Genomic DNA, 22,728 nt, shown 5'->3' with positions numbered 1-22,728 from the left:
CTCCTTCTTTTCTCTTTTTTTTGTGTATTTTTTTTTTCTGTTGTGCTGAGGGTTTTTTTTCCTTTTTTCTCTCTCTCTCCCTCTTTTCCCCCTCTGTTTTACAAAAATGTAGAGGACACTGCAGCATTTTTTTTTATTGCAAAATAGTAATTTAGATTTGTTCCTATTTTGTAACTGTAGAGAAATGCTTCTTACACAGTTTCTGTTACTTGGAGTAGCAGACAAGTCCTTACAGTTTCTGCACAGTGAATTGTATGCACTTCTTGTGGGATTTTACAGCAGACAGCATCTTGGGAGCCCAGCAGTATAAATTTTACTGAAAAAGCAATACAAATAACAAAATCATGCATAATTTACATCAAGAATATGTGGCAATGTGTATTTTATTTATTTATCTTTGAGTTTTTTTGAAAAACATCTGGGTTTTATTGATGTTATGAACCAGATTCAGCTGCTGCTTCTGCTTTCCCTACCAATTTCCTAGTTTGCTCTTTTTCTCCTGTCACACAAAATCCATTTTAAGGTAAGAATCTAGCAGAAAATGTATGTTCAAACAAAAGGCATGAAACTTTGTACATTCTTATATTTATGTTTCATTCAAATATATGCTGTGTGTGTATGTATATGTATATATATATATCTCTTACAAAATATAGGAGTCAGAATCTCAGATTCCATTTGTCTCTGCCAGATGAATACATTGCAAAATGTTTTGGCTAATTTACAGACCAAGTTTTTTTTTTTTAATTATTGTTATGTTAATACACAGCAACATTTTACATCCCTTTTCCTAGCTAACATACAGTCATGTGATTTAACAGAAGATTTAATAACACTTAACAAACTTGAAAAGCACCAAACTTGGGAAACCACAAGTGTCAAGGAGTGCTTTTCATAGAAGGAGAGCATGAATGTGTTTTACTTAGCTACTGGTATTTGCTGGTTTATGCAACTGGGTTTTGTGCAACATTTGAAATTCTCTTGCCAGTGTTTTAAAATAAGGCAGCATGAGACTGAAAAAGGTAACTGTTAGTTTTGGTATCAATTTAGACTCAAGCAGTTTTCCTTCTTAGAACAGGAAGCTGATTAGATGAAATCAGTCTGGTGAGTTTCTGAGCCCTTTTAAAGGGAGTTACCTTCTTGGTTAAAAACTGACCTTGTTTTTTTTCCATCCTCAGAAGTGTTCCCACATCACACAAGACAAGATTTCAGCTCTGTGAACTGAAGTCATAACCAAAGCACATAAAATGTTGTGCCCGTGGCAGTTCGTGTTCAAGCCTCGTGCTGCTAAGAACCACTCCCCTGGAGAGAAGGATATCAATAATAACCTGGAGAAAAATAGGAAGATCCATGGGTAAGATCTTTGTCTTTGAATGCTTTCATAGTTTCTCTTAATTGGAAAAGGAAGGACATTTGGTGACTTGGGGTCTGGAGAAACCTGTAATGCATTTCCAAAGCAATATTAACCAAAGAACAGTTGGCCCTGGGGGTCACTGGGTGGTGTTGCCTTGTAAGGTGCATTTTAACTTTTGCATCTAACTTACACAATCATTGAGGAAAGAAATAATTTTGTTTTCTCTTTCACAGTCTTAAGTTTATTTGGTGTGTTCTAATGGTTGCATGGATGCTAGGACTTAGGGGGCATGTGTATGCTATAAATATTAGCAAAGTGATTATTATTAGCTGTAATTAAGTTGGTAAAGTATTTCCGTGATACAATTTATACAAGACACTGTATAAAATAATGGCACATGCATATTAAATTTCTCTAGGTTTAGGCTTATTTAAGCTTTCTATTGCATACCATTTCTTTCTCTGACCATTCCCTACCCTTTCATTGATCAAAGTAATTTATATTAAATTGTGAAGATACGTGAAGCTGACTATTGGAAGTGGGTGGTCACACATGCTCTGCTAGCTAAAACACATCACTGCCCCCTCCAAACTAAGGGCTTCGTTGGGAGTTTCTGGTCTGGATGCCTCTCAGGTGTTTTTGAACATAATCTGAAACCTGATATCCAAATCAAAAAGTAGACTTAATGCATAAAACAAAGGAAATTAATACAAAAGTATGCTATTTGCTTCATAAGCTGGAGGCTGGACCGAGCTGAAGTTTTCATATCTTAAGATTTCAACCTCTTTGTTTAATTCCTCTGAGTATTCTCTAGGCAGATCATAATTGTAGAGGTGCCCTTTTTTAGCTTCCTGCAATGATACTCAGCCTTTACCATCCCAGGCCATATTGGTTGTTTTCTCTCCCACCTAGTGGTCTGGACAGGGTGATGGTTGCTTCACTATTGACTTCTACTCCACCCCTCATGCTGCTGTGAACAGTTGGCTTCTTGACTCAGTGCATCTTTCAGGGACAGCTCTGAGCAACTCCCTATTGATGCTGCAGGTAAAACTAGCAAAAACCAAGCATGTTGTGTTATACTGAATTGTCTTTCTCTCTCTTAAAGCTTAGAAAATAAGGATGCCAAATTATATGATCTGAGCAAGAAGTGGGTAGAGACGGCACCTGCCAGAACTCCAGCCAAGGCCAGCGATGGGAGTGAGGTCTGTTCCTGGCATCATTGCTTGATACTAACAGTTCACAGGAGTTGTACTTACTGCTCAGAACTTCTCCAAGTCCTCATGTGAGGACTAACTGTGGTTACATGGGAGATCTTTGGATGAAAGATCTTTTCTGAACTAAAAGGAGCTTGGTATGACAAGGGAAAGAAAGAGGTGACCTGATGGGACCGGAGTGCCCGATGCCTTCATTCACCTTTGAAAACCCAGCCTTTAATAACACATGAGGCCTTTCTCTAAAATTGTCTGGTTCACTGTTTTCCTGAGACAGTTAACTACTATGTTAAGAGACTTTCTTGGCACTTAAAAGGTGTTTGCAGTGTCAGATACTGTTTCATAAGTACAAGAATACTTGTTTCCCATTTCATATCAAACTGTGGTTAATAGTTTTGTACTCAAATTAGTAAATACATTGCAGAAGATCACATTTATACCTAGTTTCTTGAACATAATTTGTAGCATTTTAGTGGTCAAAATATAAAATGAAGCTTTAGATATTTAATACGTGTGAAGAGAGTGTGTATTTTTATCTTTTCTCTGTCCAGAACCCTCCCCAAAATGATATTAAAGCTTCAAACCAAATATCAAGATGTCCAAGACATGTAAAAGTAAGAAACTTGGAAAATGGATCCAGCTTTCTTGACACACTACACCTGTCAGCAAAGGAGGTAAGATATGGAAACCTGAATAGTGATTGTTCATAACTTGGAAAAGATACAGAGTGCAACACTGGGTTTTGATATTTTATTGTTTTTCAGATTATCAACTGCAGGACCAAAGCCTGCCAAGGGGCACTCATGACCCCAAAGAGCCTTGTGAAAGGTCCTAGAGATGGGCCAGTTCCACCAGCAGAACTTTTACCTCAGGCAATAGACTTTATCAAGCAGTACTATGATTCATTTAAAGAGTAAGCCAACTTTACCTTCTTTTTTTGTATATACAGCCTCTACCTGCCTACCTGTTCATGAGACTACACGAGTGTTTGTTTTCTTCACAGCTATTGGCAACTAACCTGTTACATAGTGTGCATTCAAAAACTAGCTAAAGACTGTTAGGAAAGGTAAATAACACTGTTACTGCACTTTATGTGCTATATCTGCCAATCCCAGGTCTGGGAATACTAAAATGGACCCTGTACAGTGTACTCCTCACCCCCATCCCTTCAGAGTTTGTTAAATTAAAGTGTGTAAACAGCTTGATTAGGACTCTCTTTCAGAATGTTACCTTCTTAACATTGGCTGTTAATGGGATTAGCTCCTATTCAGATCAATCTTAGATGTGAATAATGTGGATGATGGTTTTTGTTTGTGCTGTTCCAAGGATCTTTTCTCTGTGCTCTTTTCGTTCTGTTTTGACTCTCAAGGCTTTAGCCAAGGATTGGAAGGCTGGTCTCTTGCTTCTCAACCTTGCTCTGTGATACAATCAACATCAGCTCACTGAGCACACTAAGAGGGATGATCTAGCTTTAGAAAAGAGGTTTTGTTTTCACACAAATGGACATGGTGCAGGGACATCTTGTTGCAGGAAAAGCTGGAACACCTGATTGAGATCCAAGAGTTTGCAGTGACAAAGTTTTCACATGACAAGCTTTCAAGTGACAATTCAGTGTTTGCTCATCCCCCTGCAGAACGTTATCAGACTTTCAAAGGGACTCAGCCACATAATGGCTACTTCTTCAGGCACTTTGAAGTCTTCTACAAAGCTCTCTTCCATCTGAACCTTTCTGAGAGTCCCTGTCTTACATGCAGGCTGTGCTCACTTGACAGCATATTACATTTGCACATCTCTGTGCTTCTGCTCATGGCTATTTGATCACATTGATTTACACTATCTTACATGCTTGCCCTTGATCTTTCATCTTGTTGAAAATGTGAAAACTCTCAGACAGTGCAAGCTATTTTCATTCTATCTGTAAGCCAACAAAACAATTTTTGTCTGTGCTGGGATAAATATTTCCTAGTGTTTTGACTTCATTCTCTGTTATCAAGCTAAAGAATTTTAGAGGTGGTTTCCCTGACAAAGAAATTGCTCAGCACTTCCTTTTAAGAATGAAAATCCTACTTACTTTGCCCAGGAGAGCTGTGTCCCTGTGAAAATAATAGAGCTTTGAGAAGACAGTCACTATAATCCTACTGCTGGGCTGAAGTTAGTGTGTTCTCTAGTTTTCATTTACTTATGATTTGACCATTTTTTTCCAAACTAATCCAGAAAATCCCAGTTTAAACTGAAAACTCTACACAGAAAATCTTGTGATCAATCCATGTATGTGCTGGGTGGTGATAGATAAGTTACAGGGACAAGCTTCTCAGTGTTTATCCAGATCTCATAGATACTAATCCCCTCCCTGGAAAGCTACCTTCATCCTGGCAGATAAAATCAGTGATGTAAGTAGAACTCTTCTCTTACAACAGGATGCTCAAAAGCTTGATGGCTTCAGCAATGCCTGTGCTCTTCTTGACCCAGAACATAAGAGAAGGTCTGATGTTTAAATCAGTTCTAAGTAATGACATTTTCATTGTTTCTTTTCATGGCTATTTCCCATTCAAAAGGCCAAAAATAGAAGAACATCTGGTCCGACTGGAAGCAGTGACCAAGGAAATAGAGAAAACAGGAACCTACCACCTGACAAAGGATGAACTGATCTTTGCTGCCAAACAGGCCTGGAGGAATGCACCTCGGTGTATTGGGAGAATCCAGTGGTCCAACCTACAGGTAACCTGTGAGCCATCATGGCCAAGCAGTCATCTGGAGTAAATCAGCAAAATGTCCTTTGCTAAAATATGCCAGTTGCTTCAACTGAGGACCACTCCTCCTGTACATATCACAAGATCAACGTGTGTAGGAACCAACTGTATTGTGGAACCACGTCTTGGTCCTTGGAGGACTGTGATGTGTGACAATATTGCTCTCATATGAGAACAATAAAAATTAACCTTTCCTAGTGGAGCCACAATTAAATGAAGAAATACTGATTTTTATTTCATTTTCCCCCGTAATCTTTCATTTCCTTAAATGCATCAGAAAACGAAGGAGCTTACATTACTGTTTCAAAATCAGCTTTCTTTCTTCATGTTTCTTTTGGAAACACAGGTCTTTGATGCACGTGATTGTAGAACAGCAAAGGAAATGTTTGAGCATATCTGTCATCACATTCAGTATGCCACAAACAATGGAAATATAAGGTAGGTGTCTTTAATTTTAATTTTAAGCAACAAAAATCGCATCCAGATCTGGATTCCAAGGACTTGAAATGGTCTATCTAAATATTTTGACAACTTGTGTCTGCTCTTAATTCTCCTGGTGCTTAACTGTTCTTCCAACCATTTTGAAATATTGTAACTTCCATGGCTGATGTTGCAAAATCTGTGGTAATTCCTGGGGGAAAAGAGACCATTTGGAGATTCAGGGAAGCGGGTGGAGAGGATGAATGATTTTATTTCTACTGGTGTTTATTTTGGAAATACAAATTGCTGTGGGTAACAATTAATGTCTTAATAATTAGAAGGTGTTTGATGTGCTGCTGTGGTGTAAGGAGATGTGTTTGTCTCTCTGGACAGATCAGCCATCACTATCTTCCCCCAGAGGACTGATGGGAAACATGATTTTCGTATTTGGAACAGCCAGCTCATCCGCTACGCTGGGTATCAAATGCCAGATGGGTCTATCTTGGGAGACCCTGCCAGTGTGGAGTTCACACAGGTACCCTTCCAAATACAGCATCACAACTGCTTCCCAACTCATCTAACCCATCTGTCTTCCTTTGTATTTTTTCCCTTGCGTGTTGAGGCAGAGTGGGAGGGGAATGTGGTGGTACGGAGTGAACGGGACGTTCTGCCCAAAGGTTCTAGGTGCAGGCTGCAGCAAAGAATTGGTACAATCCTGATATAAAAATACTCCCCTCCATCTCAGAACAGGGTGGGCTAATGATCCCCTTTAGTCAGGGACACAATCAATACTTAAACATAGAATCGTAGAATGGTTTGGGTTGGAAGGGACCTTAAAGATCATCCAGATCCAACCGCCCTGCATGGGCAGGGGCAGGGACACCTCCCACCAGCCCAGGCTGCTCCAAGCCCCATCCAACCTGCCCTTCAACACTTCCAGGGATAGGGCAGCCACAGCTTCCCTGGGCAACCTGTTCCAGTGTCTCACCTCCCTCACACTAAATAATTTCCTCCTCATGTCTCACCTGAATCTCCCCTCTTCCAGTTTTAATCCTTTACTCCTTGTCCTCTCACTCCCTGCCCTTGTAAAAAGCCCTTCCCCAGCTTTCCTGGAGCCCCTTCAGGCACTGGAAGGTGCTCTAAGATCTCCCTGGAGCTTCTCTATTCCAGCCTGAACACCCCCAACTCTCCCAACCTGTCATCACAGGAGATGTGCTCCAGCCCTCAGATGATCTTTGTGGCCTCCTCTGTAGTGTCTCCAGGAGCTCCATCTCCTTATCTTATGGGCTCCAACAATGTCTCCACACTGACTGGGAGAGAGAACCTTTATCCTTTAGCACTTACCTCAGCAGGCTTTAGAGGGTTAACATTCTTTTGTCTTCAAATCCAGGGGGGTAACCTGAAAAAACCCCAAATGTCCTTTATTTACAGCTGTGCATTGAGCTGGGGTGGAAGCCGAAATATGGCCGCTTTGATGTAGTTCCACTTGTTCTCCAAGCAAATGGCCAAGACCCAGAAATATTTGAATACCCGCCAGAAATTGTCCTTGAAGTGCCAATGGAGCATCCAAAGTAAGCACTCAAGATTTAGATAATTGCATTTTTGCCTCTGCCTCACCTTGGCAGGTTATTAGCCTGTGCCTGCAACAGTCATTTTATGAGTTCTTTGTTAGGATGAAATGAAGGTAAATTGTCCTTAAGGATAAAATGCCTGTTAGAACAATGAAATGAGATTTAAATTAAGGAAGCTAATAGCAATTTTGTTGGGAATCTTTTTTCTTTTTTCCATTTCCATCATATTCAGAATTTCAAACATTCATCATTTCTTATGCCAGTGGAGAATATGGCTGGACTCATCATCACCTGTTTATTGCCTTTCTCTCTTTGTTTTCTTCTTCATGGTTGCTTTGGGAGTGACCTGCAGATTGCAGATCTCAGTAGTACTGTTCTGCAGTTTCTTTAGCAGACAATTTCCAGTTCAAATGGTAAATGAAAACTGCTCTGAGCTTTGGCAGACCATGCTTCCTGGGCCATTTCTCCTGGAGTCCCTGCTCTTCATCTTCCTGGACTTTTCTGGTTATTGCCTAAAGGAAGAAAAGACATATAAAGTAATGAATCAAAATGCTTGTTTAACAGGTACGAATGGTTTAAGGAGCTGGATCTGAAGTGGTATGCACTGCCTGCTGTTGCCAACATGCTCCTTGAGGTGGGAGGCCTGGAGTTTACTGGGTGTCCCTTCAATGGCTGGTACATGGGGTCAGAGATAGGAGTGCGAGACTTCTGTGACGTGCAGCGGTACAACATCCTGAAGGTAACCTCCTGAAGGGGTGCTCTGCTGGCCTGCAGACCAAAACCTCTTTTTCTGAAAGAGGCTTTGCTGGGAAGAGTGTTGAATTTACATCACACTAACCCTTCAGTGCTAATCTAACACAATATCCTGACTATTGTTGGACACCTCGGAATCTCTGCCAAGATGACAATTGCCAGATTGTCTGACTCCTTTTGCAGTGTTCTGGCAGGATCTGTTCCAAACAGCTGGACAGAATGGTGAAACTGCAACTGTAAAAAAAATACAGAAAGTGGTGTCCAAAGGGAATTCTTCCCCAACTTTACCCTGAGTCCTGCTGAGTCAGGACTTTTGCTGTCTGTACATTTCTCAGAGCTGTATTTATGTCAGTTCCAGTCTGCTGTTGACAAGGCAGGGGAGTCCTTGTGGTGAGGTGCAGGTCTTGGGCACCTCACCAGTACAAATCATTAATGCAGATTTATGACTAGATACTGCCACTTTTTAAACCATTTAGTCCAGGAGAGGACCACTGCCCACTTTACCAAACTAGAACAGCCTCAAGAACCACAACTCCATAATTCAAGTCTTTCTGCTGCCATCGCTTTTCCCAGCATGTCTGACTCCTCCCCCTTCAGCAATACTTTCTCCTGCATATGAGTGTGATAAGAAATCATGAGGTTCAAGTCCCACACAGTAAATTTGCTTTTCCCTTTTCTCTCTTGCCACATGTAGGAGGTAGGGAGAAGAATGGGACTGGAAACCAACAAACTTTCATCCTTATGGAAAGACCGAGCTGTTGTCGAGATAAATGTGGCTGTTCTTTATAGCTTCCAAGTAAGTCAATGGAATCCAGAGAGACACTGAATATTGAATGTCCCTTTTTCCTTTCATTTGTAACAGCTTTATAGAAATGTGCCAATGGACCAATGCTCAGTGGAGGTTATCAATGTGATTCTGATAGAGTTATTCTTGATTTACACCTGGGAAAGCAAAGGAATCCATATTTCTTGTTGTTGCCAGAAAAAAATCTCAGGTGAAAGCAGAAGGGAGAGAAAAAGAAAAGGAAGTTAAAGGCAAAATTCTCCATCCTATTAACACATATGTCTAAGTGTTAAAATCTATGTAAAGCCATTGGATAATAATTTTTATTTACCATTATGGTTTATTTAACATATCATAACAAGATGATATATGGATGAAAATGAATCAGAGGCTTTTCAGCACATACTCCCAGTGTTGGAGAGGTAAAATGCTGACAATTAAAAAAAACCCCAAAGGTCCACCTCAATTTCTATCTATATAATGGTTGCCAATAGTAATAATTGACCAGTAAGTCCTTCAAATATTAACCAAAGCAACAGGATTAACTACATCAGGCAGAAGAACAGAATGGGCTTTTTAATGCATGTGTTTCTTTTTGCAATTGTTTTAGAAACAAAATGTGACTATCATGGATCACCACTCAGCTGCTGAGTCCTTCATGAAGTACATGCAGAGCGAGTACCGAGCACGGGGAGGCTGCCCAGCTGACTGGGTGTGGATTGTGCCTCCTATATCAGGGAGCATAACTCCTGTGTTCCACCAGGAGATGCTGAACTATGTCCTCACTCCCTTCTATTACTACCAGGTACATGTTATCCAAAAAAATATGATGCCAGTCGACAGCTTCAGCAGTGTAGGTGATAATATGGGGCCTGAAGAGGTCTGAATGAAAGCCTTGGTTACTGAAAGTTAATTTCTAGGGAGATTCATAAATAGCAGGGAATATCTATTCCTGCTATATTATTATTATTGTTGTTGTTGTTATTATTATTATTTATTTACAACTGTGGAAGGTTATGTTAGTTCTGTTGAATTCTCAAGCTGGAAGGAAAATGCAATTTAATGCTCCAGAGACTGATCCTGTATTTGTACACAGTGGATTGGATATACAGATTCTATTTATTCTGGCCCTTTAAAAGATACAAACTTGTGTATTTATTATTTTTCATTTCTTAACTGAAGCTTAACTTTTTTTTTTAAAGGTGGATGCATGGAAAACACATGTCTGGCATGATGAGACCCGGAGGCCAAAGAAAAAAGAAATAAAGTTTAGCATCTTGGCAAAGTGAGTTGTTCAAATGAGTGTCTTCATGCTTTTGGCCAGCTGTTCTAATCCTGTGATGATTTTGTTCCATGTTTGGTTTTTTTAATAATTATTACAGTTGGGACCAATTTAATTGTTTGAATCAAAAAAATCATAGTCAACAGGTAATAGTCATATCTAAGATTTTTATTCAGGGCTGTCTATAGTGTATTGCTTCTGAACAGTCTTCCAAGGAAAATCCATGCTCAAGATAATTCTTTCCTAGCTTGAATCAATCCGATTTATTGTGTATCTATGTTAAAAATTATGTGTGACTATTTTTTTTTTCCCCAGGGCTGTACTCTTTGCATCTTCACTCATGCGGCAAACAATGGCAACCAGGTCCAAGGTCACAGTCATCTATGCATCAGAGACTGGGAAATCTGAAACACTGGCCAGCAATCTGTGCAGCTTGTTCAACTGTGCCTTCAACACTAGGGTAAGAAAGTATAAATCATCCACACTAAGTTCTGAATGTTTGGTAAATGTAAGTTGGACTAGAACTGATCTCAGGTTCATTTAGAGTAATTCCTTGTAAATTGGGTCAAGGGCCATCTGACAGTTACAGAGGTACCTACTGCTAGTTCTTATGTCTGGTAGCAGTTTCTCTTGAGCTTTCTACCTTCCAGATTCTGTGCATGGATGACTACAACATTTGTGACCTGGAAAAAGAAACACTTCTTCTAGTGGTTACTAGCACATTTGGAAGTGGAGATTCTCCAAATAATGGAAAGGTAATATTCATCTCACAAGTATATATGAGGCTCAGCTCCAAGTCTGAGACCAAAGTCAGCCCTTTCATTTTTCCCATGGAAGATATAGATCAGGGTCTCACTTCTGTTTTCAATCAGAGTATTGTTCTAACTTGAAGTATTTTATGAATTTTTACACAGAACTTGAAGAACTCCTTGCTCACCCTGAAGGTGCTGAGAAAAAAAATTAGGTAAAAGTACTTTGTTGTTTGGTTTGCATGTGCTTGAGTCCTTTTGCTTTTCATGTAGCACAACACTGTGATCTTGCTCTCTCCTTCTGCAGATATGCTGTGTTTGGTCTGGGGTCCAGCATGTATCCGGAGTTCTGTGCCTTTGCTCATGCCATTGACCAAAAACTGGCCCAACTGGGGGCTTCTCAGCTCACTCCCATAGGTGAAGGAGATGAACTCAATGGGCAAGAAGAAGCCTTTCGCACCTGGGCAGTCAGTGCATTCAAGGTGACTAGATAAATACTGAGCTCAACAGCTGGTTTGTTCATTCATTCATTTTATTTCATATTCACTAGCATCCCATCAAAATGGGGGGAAATGAAGGAACACACATGTCTGGATTTATATCTGAATTTTGAACTCCCCTCTTTTTTACTGCTTGCCTATGTTGCAGAGGGAACTCAGCCTGTTTTCTATTATTTTTTTAATAATTCACATAAAATTTCATGAAACCTTTTGGATAATGGAATATTGACCATGAACAAGGGTGGTAACATCAAATATCAGAATTTAAGTAGGCCAGTTTTTTAGCTACCCTGGTATAGAAGCAGAACCTTCTTAAACTCACTGAACCCTTATAACATGGCTGAACTCAACAGAACCAACAGAAAATAGCAATCTGGGGAATAGATAGCTCCTCATTAGGATTAGGATAATGCTAAGAATATACATATATAATATTTTTCTACTATGAATAACCTTCTGTTTTGCTTTTATTCTAGACTGCCTGTGACATTTTTAACATCCGTGGGAGAACCAGTATCCAGTTGACTAAGATATACACCTCAGATGAAAGCTGGGATCCCAAGAGCTACAGGATAGTACATGACTCTCAAACCATGGACTTGGTTAAAGGTATTACTTCCCACCTTCCCTGTTCTCTGCCATTTTGCTTCAGATAGGTCTGAACTCTGAAGGTTTTCTAGAAGTGATATTGGTCCTGCTAGATGATAGAATGCATAGAATAAAGTACAGTGGTCAGGAAAAAAAAAACAAAACAAGAAGAACATGGGTTGACATTCCATAAATCATTATCTTCCCCATTGCAGTAAGAGCAGAAGACCAGAACCAGCAAACATGTTGGCAGGCCCAGGAGAACAAAAGCTGAATGAACTACTTCTAGTCAGGGAAGGTGTGTACATAGGAGACATAACCAACCAGAAGTATAGCAGGTTATAGGGCAAGCATGGTTCAATTCTTCTCTGCATATCATTTGGAGACATTTTAAACAAACCTAATGCCAGAATTGCCATGAGTCATGTCCTGTTTTCTCAACAGCACTTGCAAACATTCACGCCAAGGATGTAATTCCCACGAAGCTGAAATTCAGACAGAATCTTCAAAGTGTGAAATCCAGGTACCATACATCCTTCTTTTGAATATTGCCAGACTACATTTTACTAAAATCTTAAACATCTGAATTACCTGGTTATAAACATCTTCTCCCTGCAGTTATTAAGAAATAGGTATTAATTTTGTACTGTTAGTAGAAGTATATAATTATGACAAGATTGCTTTCAGTCTTTCCTGGTTTAAATAGGAGCTAACTTCCCACAGAGCCTCTGGGAGTGTAGGGAAAGAAGTAACTTTGTGAAATAGCCCTTTGATACCTGCTAAATGTGGAAACCAGGTGTATGGCCTCTCTCCCTTGCTTGGTATGCTGCTTGCCAGGAAAATGGTTCCTCCATTTAGAGCAAAAATTGTCCCTTAGCAGAAAATAAAAAGGCAAAAAAAGGAGAAGGACTAATGCAAGAAGCTGCTGCATTCAGCTGGGCAGCAAAGCAAGCTGAGACAAAACAATGCCCAAAGAAGTACAAAAGGATAATCAGTGCTAACATCTGCCTTGGAAATAGCATCTATGCATAGCTCTTTGAGATCCTCCAGAGGGTCCCTGTCACCCTGTTCTAAATACAGTCCCCTTCTGGGAAGCCCTCTGAGCTGGTGTGATATGTGAGCTGTTCAGTCAGCAGAGCTGCACTTCCCTGCCTTGGCTGATTACAGACACATTTATTCTCGATGGGGCAGATCAAGCAGCACTTCAGCATCTTGCCTGTTTTGATACAAGTGCTTCACATACCTGGAGTAATTATTTAACTCCCTATTATGCACTAAGCTGGTCTGATCATTTGGTAATGAACACAAGAAAGGCCTTGCCAACTGTCACTTCAGGTTTGTTCCTTTTCTGCTCAGTGCAGGGGAAATCCTGTCGACGTAACCAAGATCTGTCTGATCTCTTTTTGTTCTATATCTAGTCGTGTTACCCTTCTAGTCAAGCTTTCCTGTGAGACTAATGAGGAAGTGCACTACCTGCCTGGAGAACACATTGGGATTTTCCCAGCCAACCAGCCAGAATTAGTCCATGGCCTCATTGCACGTGTCAAGGATGCCCCTCCAGCTGATCAGCCTATCAGACTGGAAACCTGCACTGATGGTGAGTTGGTTCTCTCTAGATAAAATAACAAGTTTCTCTAAAATTCCTGAGAATTTTTATGGACTGAATTTGAGTACATTATCCTTTCCTTAGGTTTCAAAAGGAATTTGTTGATGCTTTTAGTTACTCTTATAATTCTCAATTCTATGTTGCATACTCTGGCAGTCCATGGTAATTTCTCCAGTGTCCACAGAGTTCTCTTGGGTTGACTTTGTTTGTAATTCAGTTGCTGAATTGGCCATTGACTGCAATTAATCAACAAGGGGTAATGGTTTTAAATTGACAGAGGGTAAAATGAGGTTAGATATGAGGAAGAAATTCTTCACCATGAGGGTGGTAAGGCATTGGAATAAGTTGCCCGAGGAGGCTGTGGGTGCCTCATCCCTGGAGGTGTTCAAAGCCATTTTGGATGGGACCTTGTGCAGCCTGGTCTGGTGTAAGGTGTCCCTGCTCATTGCAGGGAGGTTGGAACCTGATCTTTAAGATCTCTTCCAACCTTCACCATTCTATGATTCTATGATTGTTGTTACACATCAGAGTCTTAAAAATAGATTTACACAACATGACCATCTTTTCCATCTTAGTAGGAACAATCTACTAAATCAGAGGATTCTGACACATGGAAAGATCATTTCCTTAAATAAAAGGCTTTTTATTTTAGTTTTCTGTTATCATGCAATTCTCTGCATCAGATCCTGTCCTTACAAAAAGTTTGAAACCTCATATTTAACCCCTTTTCAGAAGGGCCCTGTGTTCTAGACCTGGTGTGACCTCATCTGAAGTCATATTTTGAAGGACACTGAGTTTTGCAAAGCTCTACAGCTGTCAAATGCCGTGGGAATTGCCAAGTGTTCTTTTATTTCCCTCATTTCCAGGTGGCTACTGGACAAGTGACAAAAAGATTCCAGTCTGCACACTCCACCAGGCTTTGACATACTTGCTTGATATCACTACTCCACCCTCCCAACAACTGCTAAAAAACCTCTCCCAGCTGGTAACAGTGGAAGGAGACAAACAGAGACTGGAAATTTTATGTCAAGTAAGTGTTAAGGATAGATTTGTGTTAGAAGTACATTGCACTGAACCATCTGAGGCCTTTTGATTGGGGAGCAAAAGCTTCAGGAATTTTTGTAGTGATGGTGCTTCATTTTTAACCCTCTGTTACATGTTCTGTGTGCCTGTAAAACCAACCACAGTGAGAAAAAGGATGGTCTTGTGGCTCAGCCAGGGCGTGGGAATCGTAAGATTTCTTCAGATCTGGTGTTTCCTGTGTGGTTCTGGGTGGGTCATTTTGCCTGCCTGTTTCTCTTGCCTGCCTTGTGGTGGTTTCTGGTTGAAACACCATTAAAAGACCTTACAGTTTGCAGGTGGAGGGGGGCTTGTAGATAAATTTTGTCAGGCATTTGATAGCATGAGAGAGGGATGTTGCTTTAATTAACCCAAGACACACTGAGGTGGTGGGTGTTTGCTTCTCCAGCTGGGCTCAGCAAGGCTCAGGAGAGATCAGGACCTAGGCCCATGCAGTTTTGTGGATATCCCATAGAAGGAGCTGAGAAACAGATTCTACTTCAGTTTCTACATCCTCAGTGAGAGAGCTGGTATCTTGAGAAAATCACAGCAGGTTCTCTGTACTTCTGTTTTCAAAAAATCAGCCATTTCTTAGGAAAACTCCAGTATTGGTCTAGGCAAAGTTTTGAGAATTCTCAGATCTTTTGCCTGCATATTGAATTGAAGGATTCTTATAAATAAGTGACACTTCAAATATCCCTGCCCTCCTGAACTCAGCAGGAGCTGGTAACGTTGTGGTGGTGGACTTTGCCTTTTAGAGCACAGAAGAATACAATAAATGGAAGTTTTACAACAGCCCCAACATCCTGGAGGTCCTGGAGGAGTTTCCTTCTGCTGAGGTCTCCACAGCTTTCCTGCTAACACAGCTGCCTCTTCTGAAGCCCAGGTATTATTCTGTCAGCTCCTCCTGTGACATGACACCCAGAGAGATTCATCTGACAGTTGCAGTTGTAAACTACAGGACAAGAGGTAATGAATTGTTGGTTTTGTTTCTGTCTCAATTCAATGATATTTAGGCTGCATTGTGGTTCAGAAAAAAAAAAACTGTTTGCCATATGGCATGAAGCAAAACCAAAAGGTTTGTGTCAGCTTTTGCTAAAGGTCTGCATTGTCAGAAGTGTATCTTTGTTTTACAAATCATTACTAGATAGACATTTACTTAAACCCCATAATCTTAAGGATAAAATCTGATTTTTTTTTTAAAAACTGAGAGGTTTTGGATACTGACAGAGGTGTTTTCCTTTGCTCTGATTAGATGGACAAGGGCCTTTGCACCATGGAGTTTGCAGCACGTGGCTGAACACAGTAGCTCTCAATGAAATGGTTCCGTGCTTTGTACGCAGGTGAGTGTAGGACAGAGAAAAATTAAAAAATAAGCCAATAAGTTCTTAATTCAGCTTCTTCAGTGTTTTTTTTTTAATTAATTGTGTGCATAAGATTTTCCAGTGAGTGGTGAGTGCCAGCTGGAGTATCTTGAGTTTGAGGAGAGAGGGAGCTCCCTGTCCTTCCAGAGATGAGATCCTTTACCTTGTCTTATGTTGAGCAAAATCATAGAAGATTCTGAAAGAATTCTCTCCAGAGTGACAGCATCCCCACTGCCACCATATCCACTTAGCACAAGTAAAACTAAGGAAACAAGAAGCAATTGTCACCAAGCCCTGTTACTGTTTTCAAATGGCTAACTTGGGCTCTGCTGCTCAAAATCATTTCAGAAGCTGACACTGAGAAGTCAGTCATAAACAAATAACCTAATGACTGTCTTTTTGCCTTGTAGGGCTAATGGATTCCAGCTCCCAGGGGAGCCAAGCAAGCCATGCATTCTGATAGGTCCAGGAACAGGAATTGCTCCCTTCAGAAGTTTCTGGCAGCAGCGTCTCTATGACTTGGAAAAGAAAGGTACTGGTGGGGACTGGCACAAAGAAGAGCCCATAACTCATCCAGAAGCAGAAGACATCCCTAGTCCTCCCAATAAAATTTCTACAGATGGAGAGAACTAGCAACATTAGCCAAGTAAACCATGTAGAGTTTTGTCTTCCCAAGACTGATTGGGCACTGCACAGAAAGAGCTAATAATTCCATCCCCCTTGAAACCTTCTGGTGGTCTTGGAGGTATTTGGTCCCCTGGAGGGAGCAGCCTGGGTGTCCTGTGAATCCTGTATGTTCAGTGCCTGCCCCAGGTGCTCATGGGGACCACAACACAGAGAGGAAACACCTTGGCCTGTGCTATCAGCCTGGCTGGGGAACCTGCTTCAGCAGGAGATTCCACATGGCTCTCCAAGGACTCGGGCAGGTTTAGTCCTCGTGCAGGACCCTAAAATCAGAAGCTGTCACACAGAGACACATACACACTCCCCTTCTCAGATGTTTAGTGAGAAAGGCTAATTAGAAAGTAGTTCTACAGGCAGCTACACTTTTCTTCTTTTTTTTTTTTTTCTTTTTTTTGCCTAAAGACAAAACACTTTCCAATGTTGGTTTCAGGGATCAAAGGTGGGGACATGACATTGTTGTTTGGCTGCTGGCAGCCAGACCTGGATCACATCTACAAAGAAGAAACTGAGGAAATGAAGAGGAAGGGAGTCCTGAAGGAAGTTTATACAGCTTACTCCAGACAGCCTGGCCAAGCTAAGGTAAAGCTCCTTTGCTCTTTAAGTCTTGGCTCCTTCCAGAATGGTCCCTCAGGGTAAGATTTGGGCTCTGTTTAACACTGTTCTTAACAAAAATGGGAGCATTTTGCTTCACTGTGTTGTAAACAAGTGACAAAAGGCCCCACTCCTTCAAAAGAGAGGAGAATCTCACTGTGCACTTCTGTAAAAGCAAGCTATAGAAATATAAAACCCTTGCTGCCATGTAGAGAGTCATGATAGACATATGATTGAAACTGTAAGTGCAGATAGTCTTTGAAACTAGAAGCTGGAATATTTTCAGAAATCTGAAGTTTTGTAGGATTTGGTTTAACTAAGTCCATGAGTTAGAAATGAGCTGGCTCTGGCCATTTGTCATCACTTCAATGACACAGCGACCCTGGAAATTAATTTTGCTTAGATGAAATCTTGATTGGAGAAAACAACAGCACTTCAGCTGTCCTCTTTTAGATATCCTGCTCTCCTGGCAAGTTGGGAGACTTTGGCAGTTGTAACTGGTTCTGAAAAAAAAGAATAAACTTAGTCTGCTTTAGTTTAATCAGGAGACAGGTCAAGCCTCCAAATCTGGGGCTTGTAAAGGTGGCATGAAGATATTTTTCTTCTCCTTTGCTGTGGTGCAACACACAGCTAGCATAGACAGGGCATTGAGAGTCTTATCACATAGACCCACATGGGGTTTAGAAAAGCCAATGGCCAAAGCAGCATTTAGGAAACCTTCCCTAACGATCCTTTTTGTGTTTCTAAGGTCTACGTACAAGATGTTCTTCAAAGCAAGTTGGAGACCAAAGTGTACAACCTCTTGCATAAGGAGGGAGGGCATTTGTACATCTGTGGAGGCGTGCACATGGCCAAGGATGTTGCTCAGACTTTGAAAGGGCTGCTTGCAAAACACCTGAACCTCAATGAGCAGCAGGCAGAGGAGTATTTCTTCCAGCTAAAGGTATGCTGTGAGGTGCAAGACTTTCTTTCCAGTCAGTGTTCCAGGAGTGGTTACAGAAGTCTTCAGAGTCACACTCAAGACCTTGCAGGCTTCCATGAACTTTGAGGAAAAAAGCTTTAAGTGCTCAGCTTAGTCCACCCACCATGATTTAAAATGCAGGTTCTGTTTGGTTAGGGTGTGAGAGTGACACGTGCTGTTCTTTTCCTCCATCTACCATTTCCCCCAGTGTTTCCCTTTGGGCCCAGGACATCAGCTGTGCAGCATGTCTAGAACAGCAAGAGTTTGAGCCTTTATTGCACCAATGGAGGACAGTGAGTTAAGAAATTAGTGGGCCCCTCACTGAGAACACAGCGCCTGGGTCTGCTGGCTTTTTAGGACCCTTTTGTTACCAGAATGTGTCCTGAAGCACGTGTGTCTGGGGTTCAGACACGTTCCTTTCCTTGCCAAGAGCAGTAGTTCACCATCACAAAGCCAGTCACACAAATGCAAAAGACCTTTACTTAACTGCTGCGGAAGGAGGAGTTGGCAGGATTGAAATAATCTCTTGGAGTTTCCTTTCTCTTTTTGCAGAACCAAAGGCGATACCACGAAGACATATTTGGGGCTGTATTCCCACACGAAGTCAAGAGAGGTGTAAGAGCTTTGCAACCCACCAGTCCAAGAAGAAAAAATCAACTTACATTTTAGACAAAACTTGCACATTTACTGTTACTTTCAAATATCAAGGGGTGAAATCCTCTTTCTTATACATGTTAAATCAAATACATGTATATGATTGTAGGATTTCACTTTTAAACCTCAGCCTTAATTAAGAAAGATACTACATCTGAGTTTTGTTGCTATTTATTCTGAGACTACTTTGAATAGATTCTCTTAATAGTGAAGATGCAAATTATTTTTTTAATCTGCTAGTGGAAATCTGCTATTTTTATAAATACCAGGAAGACTTAGGTTTTTTCCTGTGTAAGTTAGAACCGAAGTCTTTTTTTGAAATGCACTGTTTATCTTTAATTTATTTATATCAGATTGTTTTACTATGCATATTATCTTCACTTTGCAGCAAGTAAATGGGTGGCTGTGTCACTTGGAAGTGTGTAGTCACACTTGTTGAAGCTGAAGCAATATTTGCAGATCAGATAATAATATAGTGGTTCATAGATGGGAATACCTCCTACATACACTTGAGATGTGTGCACATGAGGAGAGGCAGTAGTTTTGAATTCTGCTTTGTGTGATTCAGGTACTTGAACCTGAATTGTTGTTACAGAGCCAATGGCAGTATGGCTCAGAAAATTCAAAAGCACTTTGTATGTTTGAACTGTATGCTCTGATTTACTTGATTTGTTTGTAATAAAAGATGCCTTTATATTGAGACAAGTTGGTGTGGATTAAGTGTACCTATTTTTGCTGTTGGCTTCAGCCTAAAAAGGTAGAGTTAGCTAAGAAAGTTCTCAGGTTCTGGTGAGGTGGGTTTGGCTCCAGGCAGTGCTACTTCTGCTACTTCCATCAGTAAAGAGCCCATCTCCAGGAGTTGCAGTGTCTCCCTAAGATTAGTTATGCATTTTGTTACTGCCTGGAAAGTGTGAATTTGCACCCATAGACTGTGAGATGGGCTTGCAAATGGCAAGACTATAAAATAGCAATGAGAGCAAAATATTTTGCCCTAGTTTTATTTTGACTGTAGCTCTTTCTGTGCCTTGTAGTTATGTCAGAGCTTTTCGTTCTTTCTCTAAAATTACCAGGACTATATGATCACATTAAAAAAGCTGAATGTGAGATTTTTCCCTTGTCCCTTTTCTCCAGAAGCTGGAACCTGATGAAGGAGGAGTTGAGTATGTACAGTATGTTCCACACGTGCTTCAAGACAGCCTTAGACATGAGACCAAGAATACAGCATAGATCAAAGAATGTGGGCAGTGGTGGCAGAGAACAGGAGATATCAAATAGCAGCTACAAAGAGTAAAGGACAGAGGAGGTTCCTGGCAAGTATGGAGTGCTGATGGGCACCTAGTATATATACTCTGTCAGTGTTATCTCATACTTCATTGAATTGATGTTTTCTGATTTTAGATTTCTGGGGTGGGATGGAAATGGCACATTTCCATTAAGAAAGTTCTCCATAAGCTCAGGGCTTCACATGAATCCAACAGAAGTAGGGAACAGAACAAAGTGCCACACCTCAAAGTGCTGGTCTGCTCCATGCCCTTTTGGGAGGCACATCACTGCACAGCCCATTTTCCATGCACATGGCTAAAGAGGTCAATTTCCTTGCCAGGATGCTTTCTTTGGATCTCAGGTGTCTTTTCCAAGTAATCACTTATTTTAAAGCATTACTGTAATCCTTTATAAGTTCACTTTCATTTGTGGAGTCAGAAACTCAGAAAAAAGAAAGAAGTCCTGCTTTTTCTGCCCAGTGCAGAGCAGGCTGGAGTGCCCTGAGATAATTCCATGTGGTGAAGAGGAGGGGACACCATGGCAAACTGCCAGCCAGAGAAGTAAGAACATCTGTTCCTTCCTGGACTTCTGGCAAGTCAGAGCAAGAGGCATAAGTGTTTGTATATCAGCTCAGAAGTTGCATGACTTTCCATTTACATATTCTAAGTTGATGAGGCAAGTTTTACTGGGGGAACTTCTCATTTTCACTCCACCATTGCAAAAATTTCCTCCTAGGCAAGAGGTGAGAAGGCAGTTAAAGGATTAAGAAAAGCAGAGTTCTGTTTTAGTTCTTTGTGAATGTATTTAAACTGGTGCCAGCTGTAAGTTAGCTTCAGTTGCAGCACTGATCTGAAGCTGGGTATAATTGCTTTTTCTACAGAAATAAATGGGGAAGATAAAGTGCAGCTGTTAAGGTCAGTGGATAATTATTCTATTCCAAGATTAAAACTGAAACTTCCTTTAAGAAACCAGATACAAAAGATACCTTTTAAAATCCCGAATGTGATCAAATAGCCTGTTCTGTGGTTAATTAAGTGGTCATGACAGCCCCAAGTAAGTACTGGATTTAAGCATGTGCCTTAGTTTAAGCACCTAAGTAATGCTGCGAGAGGCAGAGGAACTATTCTGGGCTGAAAGTTCCTGAGGTGATTCATGCACCTCGCTGACTTGGGGCGGGATTGAGAATTACAGATTAACACTTTTTCCAGAGCAATTAGCAGCTTGTTTCGCGAACATTTAAGCCCATTTTACATGGCTATCTTGGAATTCAGCATGAAGTGCCCGGGGATTGAAACCATTTTCTTCCTGGTTCTTTAGCCGCCGTCGGAGAAAGACTTGAGATACACCAGGTGAATTGTTCCAACCGACCTGGGGATGCCGTGGAGGGTTCCCAGGCCCCGGGTGTGTCCTGGGTTGGCAGCAGAGACACCCGCAGCTCCCGGGGTCCCACAAATAACGTGGGATACATCACGAACGTTTTACTGAAATTTGCCGCGCGGTCTGACCTCGATCGACCACCGCAACAGCCCGCCGGTGCTTTTCATAGAATCATGGAATCTTAGGGGTTGGAAGGGACCTCGAAAGATCATCTAGTCCAACCCCCCCTGCCAGAGCAGGGTCACCTAGAGCACATCACACAAGAACGCATCCAGGTGGGTTTTGAATGTCTCCAGTGAAGGAGACTCCACAGCCTCCCTGGGCAGCCTGTCCCAGGGCTCTGTCACTCTCACAGTAAAAAAATTTTTTCGTATATTCACCTTGAACCTCCTATGCTCCAATTTCCACCCGTTACCCCTTGTCCTATCACTGGTCATCACTGAGAAAAGCCTAACTCCATCTCCCTGACACTCACCCTTTACGTATTTGTAAACATTAATGAGGTCACCCCTCAGCCTCCTCTTCTCCAAGCTCAAGAGACCCAGCTCCCTCAGCCTCTCCTCATAAGGGAGATGTTCTGCTCCCTTAATCATCTTTGTAGCTCTGCGCTGGGCTCTCTCAAGCAGATCCCTGTCCTTCTTGAACTGAGGGGCCCAGAACTGGACACAATACTCCAGATGTGGCCTCACCAATGCAGAATAAAGAGGTAGGAGAACCTCTCTTGACCGACTAACCACACCCTTTCTAACGCACCCCAGGATGCCGTTGGCCTTCTTGGCCACAAGGGCACATTTTTATCCTGCTCTGCCGTCACAAGGCGTTCGCTTCAGCTCTTCCCTGGAGGAAAAAAGGGGTTTTGGGTGGGAGAGAGGAGCAGAGGGTGGCAGCGTGGAGGGGCTGGGAGCGTTCCCGGCGCTGAGGGGCTGATCGGCCCCGCCAGGCCGCAGAGCTCTGAGGGGAGGAAGGCGGAACGCGTTCGGGTAGGTGAACGGCTTTTCTTCTTTGTGTTTTGCTTTGGTTTAAACCCATATCGGTGGGTCGTCTGCAGAGGTTCTCCCTGAACGTGTATTGTAGGTTGTGTGGGGTGAAGGAGGCCCCGGGGCCTGCGCTGCCGCCTGTGGCGAGCCAGAGCAGGCCGAGCTCGGAGAGAGGATCCAACTCTCTTGTGTCCAGCTCCCTGGTTGGGGACCTTGCTTCAGTCGGTTTG

At 41.6% G+C, this 22,728-nt stretch overlaps 1 protein-coding gene across 1 annotated transcript; it reads left to right on the top strand.

Annotated features, from left to right (window-relative positions):
• Positions 1–1,244: 1,244 nt before the first annotated feature.
• On the top strand, positions 1,245–19,576 carry NOS2 (nitric oxide synthase 2). The gene is made up of 26 exons (XM_051635860.1): positions 1,245–1,354; positions 2,460–2,556; positions 3,117–3,239; positions 3,330–3,478; positions 5,121–5,283; positions 5,662–5,753; positions 6,129–6,270; positions 7,167–7,306; positions 7,871–8,045; positions 8,754–8,855; positions 9,454–9,648; positions 10,046–10,128; positions 10,441–10,585; positions 10,776–10,880; positions 11,040–11,089; positions 11,182–11,356; positions 11,851–11,983; positions 12,407–12,485; positions 13,381–13,559; positions 14,435–14,598; positions 15,386–15,596; positions 15,883–15,970; positions 16,402–16,523; positions 17,106–17,254; positions 18,015–18,209; positions 18,780–19,576. The coding sequence occupies exons 1-26, from the start codon at positions 1,248–1,250 to the stop codon at positions 18,894–18,896; spliced, it is 3,480 nt and encodes a 1,159-aa protein (XP_051491820.1). The 5' UTR covers positions 1,245–1,247; the 3' UTR covers positions 18,897–19,576.
• The last annotated feature ends 3,152 nt before the right edge of the window (positions 19,577–22,728 follow it).

The sequence above is a fragment of the Apus apus genome, chromosome 18, assembly GCF_020740795.1.
Source record: "Apus apus isolate bApuApu2 chromosome 18, bApuApu2.pri.cur, whole genome shotgun sequence".
NCBI lineage: Eukaryota > Metazoa > Chordata > Aves > Apodiformes > Apodidae > Apus > Apus apus.
Note: the sequence above shows the minus strand (reverse complement) of the source record. Positions and strands in the feature narration are given on the sequence as shown.

Excerpts from the sequence above, each read along its gene's own strand:
- NOS2 (XM_051635860.1), top strand. The coding sequence starts at position 1,248 with ATGTTGTGCCCGTGGCAGTTCGTGTTCAAGCCTCGTGCTGCTAAGAAC. Across the intron at positions 9,649-10,045 it reads CTCCCTTCTATTACTACCAG|GTGGATGCATGGAAAACACA; the intron begins GTACATGTTATC and ends TTTTTTTTAAAG. Across the intron at positions 15,971-16,401 it reads GTTCCGTGCTTTGTACGCAG|GGCTAATGGATTCCAGCTCC; the intron begins GTGAGTGTAGGA and ends TTTGCCTTGTAG.